At 41.5% G+C, this 16436-nt stretch overlaps 2 protein-coding genes across 2 annotated transcripts; both read right to left on the bottom strand.

The window, feature by feature from the left end:
* Nucleotides 1-169: 169 nt before the first annotated feature.
* Nucleotides 170-7607, bottom strand: trmt9b (tRNA methyltransferase 9B). Its single transcript, XM_069707297.1, has 4 exons — nucleotides 7349-7607; nucleotides 2974-3175; nucleotides 2604-2777; nucleotides 170-2166 (listed from the first exon to the last, which is right to left on the bottom strand). Exons 2-4 carry the CDS (start codon nucleotides 3125-3127, stop codon nucleotides 1205-1207), a joined length of 1290 nt encoding a protein of 429 aa, XP_069563398.1. The 5' UTR covers nucleotides 3128-3175; nucleotides 7349-7607; the 3' UTR covers nucleotides 170-1204.
* Nucleotides 7608-12147: 4540 nt separating this feature from the next.
* On the bottom strand, nucleotides 12148-16412 carry n4bp2l2 (NEDD4 binding protein 2-like 2). Its single transcript, XM_069707422.1, has 6 exons — nucleotides 16335-16412; nucleotides 14905-15908; nucleotides 14668-14792; nucleotides 13961-14049; nucleotides 13784-13860; nucleotides 12148-13675 (listed from the first exon to the last, which is right to left on the bottom strand). Exons 2-6 carry the CDS (start codon nucleotides 15906-15908, stop codon nucleotides 13510-13512), a joined length of 1461 nt encoding a protein of 486 aa, XP_069563523.1. The 5' UTR covers nucleotides 16335-16412; the 3' UTR covers nucleotides 12148-13509.
* Nucleotides 16413-16436: the final 24 nt, after the last annotated feature.

Consider the following 16436-nt stretch of genomic DNA (forward strand, 5'->3'; position numbering starts at 1 on the left):
GAGGTTTAACTTACTGTTTACCTCATCATTATACTGTACTGGTGCTTCTATAGTAGTTCTGTGTAACTATTAAATACTCTAACGATACACTTTGTGGGTTTTAACTGAATGTCGTTCCACCTGCTGATGACATCAACAAATGTTTATGCCAGTAAATGCAACACAAAAACACTCGTGCACAAAAATATTTAATAAGGAAAAAGAAACTCAAACTCAAAAGCAAAGGATCGTCCTTGGCACAACAGACAACCACAATGTTTCTAGTTTCACCTAATTTCATGTCATTCACTGACATCAAGCAGCAACATATTTGTGGTACAGTGCAATGTTTATTCACAGTATACGAGGCAGTCGATTTGCTGAAATACACAAGTGGTATATTCAGCTTGTCAGATAATACGCAACTATTGCAAATATCAACATCGAAAACACACACCGGCAACAAGTTCTTTGAACACAAAACAAATCGGGACGAATATTTTGAAAGATAATCTGCACAGTGTTGAGCTCTTGCCGTGACAGTGTTTGATAGATTACACAAGTAGTTTACAGAAAGCGTCACAGACGTCCAGAAGAGATTCACGTTTGGCTCCTCATAATCAAGAGTTAAGGAACGTGCAATTGTAAAACACAAAGACAATAAGAATTTGAATGCATTAAATCACATGACAGCATAGAGGTGAAGAGTATACTGTAATCTCACAAATTCCTCTTTGGCTAATATTTAAAGGCCAAAGAAAAAAACTGAAGACATGTTCTTTGGAAAGAGTTAAAAATCAGTAGCAACCCTGGAGCTCTCTGTGGTTTGATAAGAACAAATTCTGGTCTTAAAAAGAGGACACACACCGGACATTTAGATACTGCTTGTTAGAATCATGTAATAAAATAGAATAAATACTTTAAAAATAGGATGTAGTATACAGTGACAGAACATCGTTGAACACTACCATCCTCTCTGCTAAAGTTCTACAGCGATGCCAGATCTGACACATAACTGGCTCCAGTATTAACTAAATAAATTAAATAAAAATGACACTTTCCAGTAGAGAGCTGCAGCACTGGAGTAGTTCTGTGTACCTTCAACAGTGGCTTCATCAGTGCATTTATACACATTCCCATTACAAGAAGGTTAAAATCATCAAATGTTCCGATTCAGTGCTAAAACTTAAAACAATGCAAAGTTAAAAAAAAAAAAAAGTTAAAATCATATTTTCCATAACTGGACTTTCTCTGCCACCACACACCAGTTGGCATGATCAAAGTAAGTGTGTTTCACATGAAGCTCCTCAACGTGTTTCTCGATGAGCTCAGCCAGTTCTCCCTCCCTGAAGACGTGATAGTACCTCAGGCAGGAGCCGTCCACCTGCCCTTCACTCCCCTGAGGACTCCGTGTGCTTTCATGCTGCTCTTCTCTCTGCGGCCCGCCTTCACTTTCATCTCCACACTGCTTCAGGTGCTCCCTCTGCAAACAGACGAGGTCTGGCAGAGCCAGGGAGCCACACTCCTGGGCTAAAGACACCGAGACACTCTGGTTTTCTGTACCGGTGTACTTCGTAGAGTCGCTGTTACTTCCAGAATGATTTTGTCGCTTGTGCAGGTCCGTGACCGAGTCAAAGACGTCCTCCTCTGAGCCGACCACAGATGGATAGGAGAAGAAGCTGGAGACTTGCTTCATGAGGCCTTGTCCTCTCCCACGCTGGTTGGCCTTGCTCCCCTCTGTGTCACCGGTGGGTGAAGATAAAGTGTTCAGGTCTCTGGACGACGACCGGGAGATGGCTAAGCTTCCAAAGTCAAACACAGAATCCAGAGACCTGGAGAAGAACCACAGTCTCTGTGTCCTCTGCTGCGGCACCGTGCGGGTCAGATCCTCTTCGTCCGCCACGGAGGATGTGCTTCTGATCTTCCTGTGCTTTTCAGTGTCGTCTATGGCTTCGCTCACGCTCTGTGCCGCGGCTCTCCTTCGGGGTTTGGGATGCTCCCTGCTGAAGCCGGTGGGCAGATGGGGATTGGGGTTCCAGGGAACGAAGATGTCCTGCTTCTCAAATTTACGACGTTTCTGCTCCATGGCCCACACGTAGATCATGATGCGTCCACCCACTCGCAGGGTGCGAGCCATCTCCTTTATTGCTCGAATACGACGCTCCTTGGTGGACAAGTGATGAATGACTGAAAAAAACAAACATTCATTTGTCAGATATAAGTAGGATGCTATGGAGGCATTTATTCTATTATAATGTCCTGACACGATCAACACTCGCAGTCAACAACATATGAAGTACACCGCGTACGGCACAAGATGAATTAATAGTGTGGGCGTCTGCTGTTGTGTACTTAATCCCTTTTGTTGGAGGACACGTGAATTATTTCACACTGTTGGCAAGGCAACACAACTTTGTGGTAAACTGATGTTTGTTATACAAGTTAATTTCATTCAAGGCAAATGGCAGCTGCAGCAATGGAGCTCATGCACATGGAGCGATTTGTTCCTGAGTGGGAGGAATCAACAACATCCAAACCCAGCCTCAGCTCTGTCTGTGTGTGTGTGTGTGTGTGTGTGTGTGTGTGCGTGTGTGTGTGTATGTGTGTGTGCGTGCCTCCATTACCTGCAATGGAGAGCACAGCGTCAAAGCAGCTGTCCCTGTAAGGCAAATGCAGCCCATCACACATCTGAACCTCGTGTCCTTGGCTCCAGGCAAAGTCCACCAGGGGGCGACAAACATCACACCCCATCTTGAACACGTCCCTGTTGATGTGGAGATACTTGCCATTGCCACAACCTGCCAAGTGCAAGACAGTCAGCTACAGCACTGGCAACAGATTATCAAAGATCAGAAGTCAGCTTTGATTTCAAATATGTGCTCAATTTTTAGAGAGGCCAATTATACAATTACTTGTGTTTGAAAAAAAATAATATAAAAAGCACAAACAACGTAATAATTATCAGATGACATTACTGCTGGAGATGACACCCACCAATGTCAGCGACAATGCTCCCAGGCTGCAGGTCCAGCAGGAACTGCCGTACTTTGGGCCAGGCTTTGTAGCGGCTGTCGTTGAAATATGGAGCAATCTTGTCATAGACGCTGTGCACATGGTCTCGCTCGAGCTGGCTGGCAGCCTCCTCCATCGTCCTCGTTCATAGGCTGCCTCATGCAGCGGCCTCACAGCATCATGGCTGCAGGGACAAAATAATCCCTCTGCTCATTTCCAAATACAAAATCTTTGCTAGGTAAATAATAATTTTAAAAAAAAACCCACTGTGGACCTCTAAAGTGGGAACAGCAGAGTGGTGTTCCTCTCTGCATGCTAATTAAGGTCCAACAAGGTCATGTGGAAACTGTAATCAGCAGACACTTTCAAACATTTGTCAGGCAGCAGCGGTAATTTAATGTCTAACCAAGTACCACCTGCATCCCTTCTCACATCCACCGTAGAGGACAAGGACACACTGAGGGGAAGCACAAGTCATCAGGATTACTTTGTCATCATTCATCTGTAACTGTGGGGAAAAAAAAGAAGAGGCGACCATAAATTAACGAACTAAGTGACAACAAGGAAGCAGCGCTCATCTTAGAAGCACTCAGCGGCTCCATTTCCTGCAGAGGCGGTATCACATTGTTTTTACGATAATGCAGAAGAAGAAAGGTCAACACATAAATCATTTTTGTAAGCAATGAGGTGCAAAACAACCAACATAAATCATGTTTGAGTTAATGACCTTCATTAGCTTGTTTACAGTCTGTAGGTAAGAACTGAGCTGCTGCTGGGTTTATATGTTATGATATTTATCCAGCATCAGCTCTTGTTGCAGGAGTCAGTTTCACCTGAGATGACCCTCTGATTCTGAAGAGGATTTAGAATTTTCTCAGAAATTCGGGGCTTATAGAAACGTGTGGATGAGCTTTCACTCTGATGACATTATTTATGATCATCAAAGCACTGCATAGTTAAAAATCCCTTTTAATCTGGCTTTCTAGTGATGTTTATCATCCCGACTTAAAATTTGAATTACCGTTTTTTTCTGAATTGTATTTATTGATTCTTAAAACATCGTTTTATTGTTGCCATTTTAAGTCCTTTGTTTTATTTAACCTACATTTTTACAGTATTTTTAAACTTATTGTTCCGTTTGTATGCTTGTAGATTTGGTTGGTTCTTTGCTTTTTCAGGTGTGCATGTTGCTCTGATGTGAAGCACTTTGGGCTGCAAGCTTGTATGAAAGTTGCAATACGAAAAAAGCCGAGTTGAGGTGAGTTAACTGTGTGAAAGCTTTAGTTTGGGGTGTGACTGTAATCGTTGCTTCATTTAATCCAGACATTGTCTTGTTTTTTTTCCATAGTTTCTAAACTTGTATATACTGAATATAATACAGCACTTGCACAGTACTATATTACAATATTTAATCACTTGCCTTAAGGGACAACTAAAGGGAGGATCCTTTCAAATATAATGTAAAGAATAGTTAAAAAAAAAAAAAAAAAGCAGAAACTCTTCATTTAAAGTTACTCGTTGGTTTATTTCGAGCATCTCGGAGAACTTGCCGCAGGACATTTGTATATTTAGGTTGTCTCAATTGCTTCTGACTCCATGACGTTGGGACGATGATGGACTTCAGGTGTTTAAATTCTAGCCCGTCACACAGCAGCACCGACCCCAAACACGCAGCTAGATTCCTAAAGAACTATCTACAGCAACAAGAAGATAACATCCCCACAACCAATATGTAACATATGGACAGAATATACATGTATTGAAATTCAGAGCTGCATTTAAGAATTTCAGTCTCAGGTGAACATTTTGGGGGAATTATGTAATTGTGATGTTTGCTATTCACAGCTCCCACTGCAGTCATCCCAGAGTATTAGGATGCAGCCCACAGCTCCTGCAGGGCTGCTGCTGCCATGTCTCCCTCAAGCAGTATATAATATGTACAAAGAGCTCTTTCATGTCATTATCCAAAGGATTATATTACTCCTGCAGGCAAGAGTATCTCAATATGCTCAGTAGCTTCTCATTTGACCTGTCGGCTTATTGTCTTGTGGTTGAATTAATTTCATGCAAAGCCACTGTGATGAGATTTCAAAAGCAAATGTGTAAAAAAATGCCCAAACTGTTTGCAAAACTGAAGAAATCAATCAACGTGTAGTAATCTTCATGAGATTTTCACAGCTGCCGTTTTCCAAAAACTAATGCTGAATAAATGTATAACCGGCTTTCTTGTATTGCATCAGTTACTGTTCATTAATAAAAACTGACCTCAGAAAGTAAATTAAACTGTGATTGGAGTGACAACATTGTTGGCTGCTTGAACTTTTTGTTTGCTTTTATGACATTTTATTAATCAACAGATTTATAACGTTTATCAAGTCTGTAATCAGTGGTGAAAATTAAAATCAGTAATAGCAAAAAAGGTTGTTTCCTGACACATAAGTCAGGCCAGACGAAAAGGCAGCCGTCTCATTTGTACCAACACTAATATTAACCAAAAAAACTTTTAAATGACTTGCCATCTGTTTGAATTTAAGCACTTGAAATGCATTACAACACACTAATGCATAATCAAATGTACAATATTGGCAACACACACTTTCAATTTTCATCCCGTATTGAGCCGTGTGACAAAGATTTTCAATGACGAGAATGAAAGCTGTCAGTGCAAACCCATCTCAGCATGCCTGATGTGTCACTGCCATCACACAGCTGACATGTAATGCAAAAGCAATAGACAAAAAAATATAATACATAATGTTACCAAATCTAGTAGCAGGAACATGAGGAAAAACATTCCCACTTAGCTGTATCTCCAATCAAATGGCATAATATTTAAATATAATCCACTTCATCCTCCATCCTTTCAAGCTGGACTGTCATCAACTGTTTTTTTGTTTGTTTGTTTGTTTATTAAAGAGGACTAACATCCACATACATCTCTTTTGTGAGTCAATAAATTCCCTTTATGTGTCTAAAACAGAGCGTTGCAGCCTAATGAACCACGCAGTGCCACGGTGCACTTCGCCGACAAGGTCAACCAGAAGAAAGACGATTACATATTTCCCCTCCACCTCTCCTAAAAGCCCTCCGACTGGTATGTCCTTGAATGTAATATTTAGCGGTGCCCATTGTGCACACAATGAACATTACTGGGAACATTTACCACAGGATATGAGTAAGATTGGCAGAGCAGTGCTGCATGAAAAGCACACATTACTCTCCATACACTGATTGTCAGAGCCATGTGCACTGAAAGGCTTGTTTATGCACTCCTCATTTGGTAAATAAAAGGTTTTGCAGCATCCCTGGCTGAGACCTATTTTCTGGACCACCATCGTTTGCATCATCTCAGCCAAGTGGAAGTAAAACATCTCTTACGTAATGTTGTAATCTGGCCTCGTTCAGTCTTGTGTTGTGTTCAATTCTGCCCGAGTTCCCCCCCCCTCCTCCTCCTCCTCCTCCTGCTGCTGCTCACCAAACTATATGGTCATCCTCAGCTCACATTATGTAACCAGGCTCAGAGCTCTGCCTCTGACTGATAACGGGAACCAAGATTAAATAAGAAGACAGGGGCCATGTCTGGCACACGGCTTTGTCTGAGGTGTAGAACATTCAGTGGATAAAGGTGAAACCAGCCACTGTTTTGGTCCCTTTTTTTTTTTTTGTATAGCTTCCCTGACAAACAATCAATAAGTTCCATAAGAAGGCATTTTGGTCAAAACAAACAACACAGTTAACAACATCCGCCATTAAAGCCCAATTAGACATCATTGAGTTTAAGCAGCTGCTCCTGGACCGTGTTGATGGCTCAGACCTCAGCAGGGCTTTGACGTGATTAGTAGTGTTGTTGTTGTTGTTTTTAAATATATACAAGCAGACAGGGCTGAACACATGGAGCCACTGAGGACAGGTTTACCCATCAAATATGCCAGCAGTTAATGACTGGGCGTCATCATGTGGTGAGAGGTCTGGAGGTTAATTTAGACTCCCTTTCCTGCTGCCACTGTTGGTACAAACTGCAGGAAATAATGGGTCTATATATTCATAGGTATGCACGTAAACACAAATGATTGAACAACTCTTAAGAGCAATTACCAAGGCTTTCAATTAGCCTACAAAATGCATTTAAATTGAATAATGATAGTGTGTCAGGCTCGCCCTGCATGTGGGCTGCTACTTTAAGTCGCATCAAAGTTTCTTAATAGATGTACGAGTCCAACGTTGAAAACAAAAAGGTCGTGTTTAAGACATTTACCAAACTAAAATCAAATGTATACACTGCAGTAGCTGCTGTTATCTTGTCAATACTTGCATATTCTTCCCTGACATGTCCTCCGTGAAATGCTAAATCACTTACCCTCATCCGACACGCAATTATCCGCCTCTATCCTCAGGTCGCTGGAGGTGAACTTCCCTCTCTGCACAAGCGACGGATCTACATGGTCGAGCTGTGATGCGGGTCAAAGGCAGGAGCCCGACACCGAGCGAAGCACGACCGACGACATGCGGAGGACGAAATAACAGGGACCGGAGGAAGGACGCGCCGTGTGCGACCGCCACAAGTCCACTGACCGCAGGACGGCATCAAGCCCACACAGCAAAGGTAACGTCTGTACCTGTCACGGCAGCAAAGGTGTGGAGACACACTTCCGGTGACAAGTTTCAAAATTAAAGCAGTCATACTGTACATTTACGCACGGGTTACAAAACAACCAAGTAGCCTGAACACATAACTATTTGATCCATTTGAATGCAGGTTATATTGAATGATAATTTACAGATTTGAAGATATTCTTCCGTTCGTTATAATTTAAAGTTGCAATCGTAATCGCAACTACAAATGCAAAACACAAACAATGGCCTGTTGCTGCCTTGATAGGGTGGCTTATCTATTAAATGAAAAAACTAAAAAATAAAAATGTAGCGACCTAAAACTCTTGATAATTACATATGAGAATTCACAATCTACTCACGTATTCCACTTTAATACACTGTTTGGTTGAATTTGTCTTGTTTTGCAGCTACCTCTGGTTTCTGGTATGTTTCTGGTCTGTGTTGACTGATCCCAACAACGGTTGACTGGATCGGACCTCTGTGCTCTTTTCTCTCTCTCCCCTCCACCCTCACCCAAACCTGTCGAAGCAGACGGCCGACCACCCGTGAGCCTGGTTCTGTCTATGGTCTTTCTTTCCTCTTAAAGGGGAGGGTTGTTTTTTTTTTTTTTTTTCCTCCCATGGGAATTGTTAAATTGTTGAATTCCGCTCTTATAATGTTATAAGGTTCTGTTCTGAGGACTCTAGTACGTGAAGTGCCTTGCAATAACTTGTGCATTGGTGGGATAATACATAAAATTGCACAGAACTGAATGAATGCTGATAGATGAGCTGTTCCATATCAGCTTCCCTTGAGTGTCGAGGCCTAATGTTTAGCTTTGATAATACCAGCACTTAGGAAAAAATATTGAATTGCATGTTTTTTGTGCAATAAAACCAACCAAGGGGATATCAGAGAAATTGAAATGTATTCACTTTCCTTATATTCACCTCGGTTCTGCCTATTATTTTCACGTGTGGTTTCATACTGTACTGTTTCTCTACAGCGGATACTTTTGAGTTTTTCTTAAGTCAAAATGGCCCACCGTTATGCTTTTATTTTGAAGGAAATGTAATCTCGTATCCGGTTTTTATCACGGGTAAATTGACTCCGCTGACTCCGGCTTCGGTGTGTAAAAAAAAAAAAAAAAAAAGATGACACGCTTGTGCGGTCGCAGAAGACGATCGTTATTATTGGCTGTCAGCCTCACGTGACAAACCCAATCTACAACGTGAAGTGTATGTGACAGTTTGTGAAAGCTCTCATTTCCCCATCAAGCTGAATGGCTTTTAACTTCTATTAAATCCCTGTTTGCATCTGAAGGCTGGAGCAGGAGGAAAATACTGACCAGAAACGAATCAATTCAATCTGGAGGCTTACAACGAGGGAAGTATAACTGTTGCACTCATGTCAGTCATGTCTTCAGGTTTATTTGAACAAAACAAACACACACAAAAAAAAAACATTTCTCTTTAGCAGCAACTACAAAGAATATCACGAGGAATGCAGTATAGCCATCACAATATTTGAAATCAAATAGGAGTAGCTTTAGGTTGGACTCCATTGAGCTTTGCATTTGAATGTGGTAATTGGACCACATTGGGCTGTCACATCCAGTTTGTGTTGTCCTTTGTTTCCTGTGTGGATGTCGGATCTGATTTTGACTTCGGGATGGCTGATAAGCAGTAAATAATTTGTGGTTCATTCACTGCCATTCAGGGAGCACAAAGCCTCCATCACAGCGCCGTCAATCAAATTCCACGCGCTCCATTCGTCCATATTTTGCACCTGGGGGGGGGGACCGGCCTGGTAGGGGGGGGGACCGGCCTGGAATCACTGCTGGTCTATGAATGAAAGCGAGATGCCCAAAACACGTACATTTCCTCAGCTGCGCTTTAGCAGCAAGTAAACAGCAGTGCTGTCAGTTTCTGCTGCGTAAAACCTCTTCGGGCACGAGTTCAGTCTGTCGTCGGCCACCTTCCTGCGGTGTTTTGTGTTTCAAGGACTCTGCAGGCCTCCGCCTGAAAGGCTTGTGTTCCCACACCGCCGAAAACGTCCCACAGAGGCAGAAATATTCTCGGGTTACGGGAAATCTGAAAACGTCGAGAAGTTCTGCGTCTAAGAGAATTAAAGCACACACAACGCAAGACGGGAGGTTGACGATAGACAACATGTTATCTTTTTTTTTCTTTTTTTTTTAATTATTATTATTATTATTATTATTTTTAAATTGAATTAAGCCAGCACCATTTACAGTGTATTTGGTCAAAGTGTGTTCTTTACTGCATCACCGAAACTGCAACCTGAGCAAAAACCTTCAACACGTTGTCTATTTGTGTATTTATTAAATATTGTGACACAAATAGAAGTTAATCGTGTTTTGCTTTGACCACAGTTTTTACAGTTGAAGTGTTTGGAGAACAGGGATTTTGGTTGTCGCAGGAGGAAGCCGGTGTTTGTTTGGTCCTCCGGAGATTTTCTGGCTTTTCCTGTATTTGATATCCTGTTGTTAAGCAGCATGTTTATGGTGTCACTGTTGCACAAACTATAGCTGATACAGTCTTGCTGGTAGTTTTCTGGGAGATTTAAACCAGCGCTGATAAAAGAAGTAAAAGGATGCTTTTAGGATGATTAAAATTGTCACCATTTAAATGAAAAATCCTTTTCATGTTGACGAGGTAATGGCTTTGTGGAGGAACTGGAGCTGAAATTCTTTGTACAGTAAAAACCTCTTAATTTCCAAGCGTGCTTGAAGAAGGTCGCTGTCACATTCTTTTCTGACATCGTTATCCAACCTGAAACAGAAATCTCAGAAGGAACAAAGCCCTGTGGTTTCCTAGGAAGACACGTCTCGGACAAACTGCGCGCAAAGGACGCAACATCACTTTATGTGCTCAGCATTTTTTCTGCCGTTGATATTTCTGCTCGGCGTTCAGAGCTCACGAAGTGATCCCGACTCATTCCTCTTGAAAAGCTCCATGGTTACAAAGGTCAGAGCTTCTACCTCAAAGCTATCGACGGCAGCCGTCATCCTGTTCGTGCTGCCAATACCAAGGCTTTCTTACAAAGGAATTATTGACCGCGCTTCTAATTCTCTTAACAGGAAGGATGAAACAGGAAGGATGAAACCATCGAGATCATTTTTGCTTTATAAGTGCAGTCCAAGATCACAGTTCTTCTCTTCTTCGTTTCTGACTTTGGTTACTTATTTAACTCTAAAACTGCCTCCGTTTTGATTCCTTGAATCGAGGTCGTCGCTATTTTAGGGAGACCCAACTAAACGCAGACACGTGGGGCCACCGCCAGATTTAATAATCTGTTATTTATTAAGTAACAGCAGGTCAAGTGGTTACCACTGCTGGGTTATAAATGCAGCTCAAATGTTTACTTCTTTGTATTAAACTGTTTAAAAAGATGGATTACAGCATGTCACACACAAAATTGTCATTTTTACGGTGTGGAAAATGTGTCTGTAACGTCAAAATAATAACCTCCCTCTCTTTGGTTCAAAAGTTTTGTATTTCCTTTCTTGTACCTGCTTCAGATGAGGTGAAATCTCAAAGTCACATATATCTTTTTGTTTCTCTTCTACACATTTCCTGAGAGCAATTATATATCCACATATTCTACACCCTCAGTGAAGAAATGTATGTGGCTTTGTTTCTTGAAGTGCATAAACTTGTACACTGATGCTGGATTCTGTGGCTCATGGTCGGTGCGGAGTTAATAAACCTCCAGAGAAAAGACAGGAAGCTGCCGACAAAAGTACAAAGAACCCTGCAGTCTGATCAATATTTCAGTTAACCTTAATGCACCACAAAGCAGCAAATCATTTCTCGTTTTCATTCATATTTTTGATTTACTTGCTCACGTGCTCCTCAGTAAAAGAAGAAGAAGAAAAAAACAACAACAACAGCTTCTGGGTTTGTAATGCGACCTCTAAACCAAATGGACAGTCTGCTCAATAATGCACAGCAGCTGAGATTAAAGTGCAGCTGAAATGTGTGGGATGTCTGTGTGCCCAACAGGAAGTGGATCAAAATAACAATACCATGAATAAAAAAAAAACGACAGTAAATATCCCTTTGACCGGTGGGAGGAACATCAGTCAGTGACAAAGAAGAAAAGCCAACACAAGCTGACCCTGATCATTGGACTGAAAGACTTTTCACAAGGATTTTGTTCAACAAGATCAGATGATACAACCAACATAACTTCACAAAACTGGCATTTCCTCCTGAGCTGTTATTGTCCGATGTTCCTGTTTTTCCGCCCACTGTACGTATTTTAATCCTCAACTTATCACGTTCGCTTGGCAGCAAATACTCGGGTCTAAAAGAAACATACGTTATGCGCATCCAAATGTCAATGTGTGCTATTTTTAAGCACGCAAAAGTGGAGTCTGTATAATGTGAAGCAGAGAACAGGAGAGTTAACCCAGATCTGTCTCATGAAGCTCCACAGAACAATAACAAGCTGCCCCTGAAATCCACAGGGAATAGGTCTTCATTTATTTAAAGATAACATACTGACGTGCAGATTTCATCCGAACTACAATTACTATGGAGAATCTCTAACAGACTAGAGACACGGATGTAATTAAAACAGTCCAGTCCAAAAACATTTATTGGCTCTTCGCACAACACGGATGGAAAAAAAAACCCCCAAAAAACATAGTGAACTCTGTGTGCTGCTTTAATGAACACCAGAGAGACAACACAGGCAAAATGTGATTTCCTCTGAAACACAGTAATGAATGCTATCATACAAAGACCTCTCCGTACTCACTGCGAATCAGCTGGGGCCTTTATCAGAGCGTTTATTTTAATAAGCTCTCTTTACGCTGCTTTCATTTCCAGCAGATGTAGAAGGCGTATTCTGCTCTGGCCAACTGGTCTCACGAGAATCTCAGTGTGTTTACCAAGACATAAAACAGTTTAACCCTCGTGTTGTCCCGTGTTCAACCAAGTTCTATTTTATTTTCATATTTTTTTTATTTTTTGGGATCATTGGTCATCATTCTTTAAAGAAACCCTCACAGCCTCCTTGTCACCAATGATCCCAAAAAATATGAAAATAAAATAGAACTTGGTTGAACACAGCTGCGGGTCATTTTGACCCGAGGACAACACGAGGGTTAAGAATATTTTATACCATGGGTATATTTATTATCCCTTCCCTTTCACAATATAGCACATATGACCGTAAAGACTCATCTAGGTCACGTTCCGTCTAAGTGTTATTCAGTGAAATCAGAAACTGTCTAATCAGTAAAGGTCTGAGCTTTTCTTTTTCTTACACCTGAGCAGTAAAGTCACGAGTTAAACAAGGTCAGTCATTTTAATGTTCAAATTGAATATGGCATGAGAAGATATTTTGCACAAATCGAAAATTACTTTTTGGTGCACCTTTCAGAAGAAAACAACTCCTTGCCTTTAAAAAAAAAAAAAAAAAACAATAAATAAAAAAAACAAGTTGGCAGAACCAAAATGATCATTTAATTAGAAAACTTGCAGTTTACCTTTAAAACTGGAGTTTCTCTGAGAATGTATGGCAAGTAGAACATGCCATAAATACATAACTAGTAATTGATTCAGACAGGAAATTGTTAAAATGCAGATGAGGACAACCTCTTGGTTTTCAATACTGTTGCATATTGTAGAGAACACAAACTGCAGAAGGACAAGTATGAAATGATTATATATATATATATAAAAAAAAAATATTCTAAAATAGAGATTTCCTTTAAAACAATTAATTATGACAAGTTCTTCAGAAAAATATGTTTCTTCTCTTTCTACATAAATTAGCAATGTACAAAGAATAAAAAAAAAATCATGTATAAAGAGCAGATTTAAATATTTACACCGGTACAAAAGTGTTGGTCTTCACGGCAAGTTATTGGTCTGTTAATCCCTGCAGAAACTAATAGAAATCTTGTTTCCTCATCATCTGTGGCTGTTCTGGCTGACGTCTCTGGTGCGCACGAGGCGGTTCTTGTGACCTCATGACAATGTCAGTGGATATTGGAAATGACAAGCGATCCAGCATCTGTGCGATCTTCTCCTGAGGAACACCATGCTTGTTCCTCCTGGAGGGACGAGGGTGCAGGGTGGGAATGTTAGGATGTGAGGTTCGTAGAAATGTTTGAAATTGTACAACAACATGTAAACGTAATTGGAAAATAAAGAAATCCTACCTCTCCAGCTCATAAGGATCAAATTTCCAGCGAGTGTCAGGTTCACAAAAGTCCACTTTGTATCCTCTCTCCAAGGCCTGTTACATAAGGTGGACATTTATTTGGACACATGCAAATGGTGCGAAATGCTTTAGCTAAAAGAACGAATAGTCATTCATATTTAAGTCCACCACCTACCATTTTGACATAAGGCTTCATTTCCCAGGCTTGGATGTTTGTATTATCAATGATAATGGGAGACCGGCCGTCATGCAGAGCATCTCGTGCTGACGGAGGAATAAACACAACAAAACGATTCTGACAAGTTCTGCCAAGAAAATTAAAATCTCCTCAAACCACAATTTTAAAACTTTAAATCATCTGCAGCAGTGACTCCCAAACTGTGGTAGGTGTACCACAGGTGGTACGTGAGGCTCCACCTAGTGGTACTGAAAGGCCTAATAGGTGCCACCAACTGGCCCAAGTCCAAATTTAAGTTCAATTTATTACAGACAAAAGCTATTACACATTCATATCACATCAGCACATTATAATGATACAAACAATTGGGAGTCGTGGTCGACAGTGGAACCGCTGAGTGGTGCCACTTCCAGCAAAATATGTGAATATATTCTTAGATTTAGAAACAGTAGTTGTTGCTATATTTAGTTTGTCTAAAGCCACTGCATAGTTAAGTAAGTACATTTGAACTTGCTTCTCTCACATTGCAAACACTTTATCAGCTACAAAATCAGCATTTGTGGCTTAAAAAGTGAATAACCAGACCACTGTAACTCCTCTTCCTATAGTTCTCAAAATACAGACTCTAAAAACAACATTAAAAAGCCTCTGTGGTTGTTGCAATATTGTTTTTGTGTTCCTCTTTGCATTTAGGGAAACAATACCTCTCCACTGGTTCCATTCATGTGCTGCTCCAAGAAGGCCAGGGTCATAGTGGTAGCCATCTTTGTGCGCGAAGTAGTCATCTGTGCTCAAAATGATCCCACTGGGACCAGTGGAGAGCAGCTCCCTGTGAAAATCAATTGGATTCAACGTGTTATTCATACTTTTCAGGTTACGGACACATTTAAATGGACAAAAAACCCCAAATGTATGTAACCCCAGATTACACATAAATGTACCTGGCCATTGTTGATTTGCCAGATCCTGGTAATCCTCTCATCAAGATCAGCATCAAGGCCGAGTGGTATGTATGAGTATCATCACGGGGCTGGTAGTGATGCTGTTGCTCCCACTGTCCATTTTCTGAATCCAATTTCTGCGGTCTGTCATAAAACGGGTCTTCATCAAACGGAGACCCTTCTTCTTTTCTGTCTCTGGACCACCTGACCCTGTCAAAGTGACCCTGGGAGGGTTGACTGTAAACATTCGGCGGTGGAAGGTTAGAAAACGCTGAACAATGCAACTCGTCTCGATACCGGTTCGTCAGGCCGGAACCGCTTACGGTCCGATTCCCGTGCGGAGGCGGGTTTTGTGGATTTGGGAATGCAGGCGGAGGCGGTCGGTGAGGGAGCGGCGGTCCGTGGAATCTCGGGTTTGGCGGGCCGTTCCGCGGTTGAGGATAATGCCAGTGGTTTTGGTTGGACACATCGCAGCCAGAGCTCAGCTCTCGGCCTGGCCTTTGTCTCGTGGGGTGGTACGGCTCATTTTGATACCAGTGAGGCCAGGGAGACTCTTTCCATCCGCTGCCTTTCTGGAAGCCGTCTGTTTCTGCAGAGTTTCTCACGTTATAACCTCTCTCCTCGCGTACGTCATACCGCTGCGTGCCGCGAGGTGTTTGCGGCGGTAGAAGTGGTTTAACTAAACCTGCGTCTTGTTTCCCCTGGTTACCACTCACACCATCAGGTATATCGATCTTCTCGAGCTCTTTATAGAACTCACTAAGTGAATCTTCAATGTCGGACTTAACTTTGGTTGTTTCTGGAGGAAACGCTGGACCGATGAACGCGGTGCTGGTGAGTCCCACCTCCTTCAACACACGATCCCTCGTACTTCTGTCTGCCCCGCTGCCCTCGGTGCTCGCGCGCTTCCTGTTTTGGTCATTTCTACAATCTTCAGTGCTTTTATCCACGCCAGGCTTTTTTGTGGCGTCAGAGGTCGTACAGGAGAATTCAGCGTGAAACATCTGCATGAACACAGATCAGAGCAGTTAGTGAATTAGACAACCACAAAAATACAAACAAGTAACACATCCCCGTTGTTTTTATTACACAATTGTTGGTGCTGTGAAGTAAAATCAGAAGTTCAATAAGTAGGCAAATCAGCTGATATATATATATATATATATACACGTGTGTATCCACACATACAAAATACATTTTAGATTTTTTTTTGTTTGTGTGTGTGCAGAAATTCACTGAGTTCACTGCATGTACATAACTTCGTTAAAATACAAATCAAGCCCGACAGCAAACAGTTATCAACTCGCTAACGTGCTACAAACACGAGTTATCAAAGAGAAAAGAAAATACTTTAAAAAAAAATGGAAGAAATCAAATTACTAACTCAACTTAACAGCATAGAGCAAATGTAGGTATTCGTGATGGCTTACCGTTCACATTCAGGATGCATAAATCAAGAGGAAAAACTGATATTCTTTCTCCCGGCGAACAGTTTCAACATTGCGGATGTCTTGTGTTTACGGAAGCGACGT

The sequence above is a fragment of the Brachyistius frenatus genome, unplaced genomic scaffold (assembly GCF_029030835.1).
Source record: "Brachyistius frenatus isolate BFR_SWC_R1_liver_20210118 unplaced genomic scaffold, ASM2903083v1 Contig_68, whole genome shotgun sequence".
Taxonomy (NCBI): domain Eukaryota; kingdom Metazoa; phylum Chordata; class Actinopteri; family Embiotocidae; genus Brachyistius; species Brachyistius frenatus.

Bases quoted from the DNA above. Each gene is read 5' to 3' on its own strand.
- trmt9b (XM_069707297.1), bottom strand. From the start codon at position 3,127: ATGGAGGAGGCTGCCAGCCAGCTCGAGCGAGACCATGTGCACAGCGTC. The intron at 2,778-2,973 runs GTGGGTGTCATC...TGCACTTGGCAG, and splicing joins GAGCATTGTCGCTGACATTG to GTTGTGGCAATGGCAAGTAT. The intron at 2,167-2,603 runs GTAATGGAGGCA...TGTTTTTTTCAG, and splicing joins CGCTGTGCTCTCCATTGCAG to TCATTCATCACTTGTCCACC.
- n4bp2l2 (XM_069707422.1), bottom strand. From the start codon at position 15,908: ATGTTTCACGCTGAATTCTCCTGTACGACCTCTGACGCCACAAAAAAG. The intron at 13,861-13,960 runs GTAGGTGGTGGA...CTTATGTAACAG, and splicing joins TGAAGCCTTATGTCAAAATG to GCCTTGGAGAGAGGATACAA. The intron at 13,676-13,783 runs GTAGGATTTCTT...TCGTCCCTCCAG, and splicing joins GATCCTTATGAGCTGGAGAG to GAGGAACAAGCATGGTGTTC.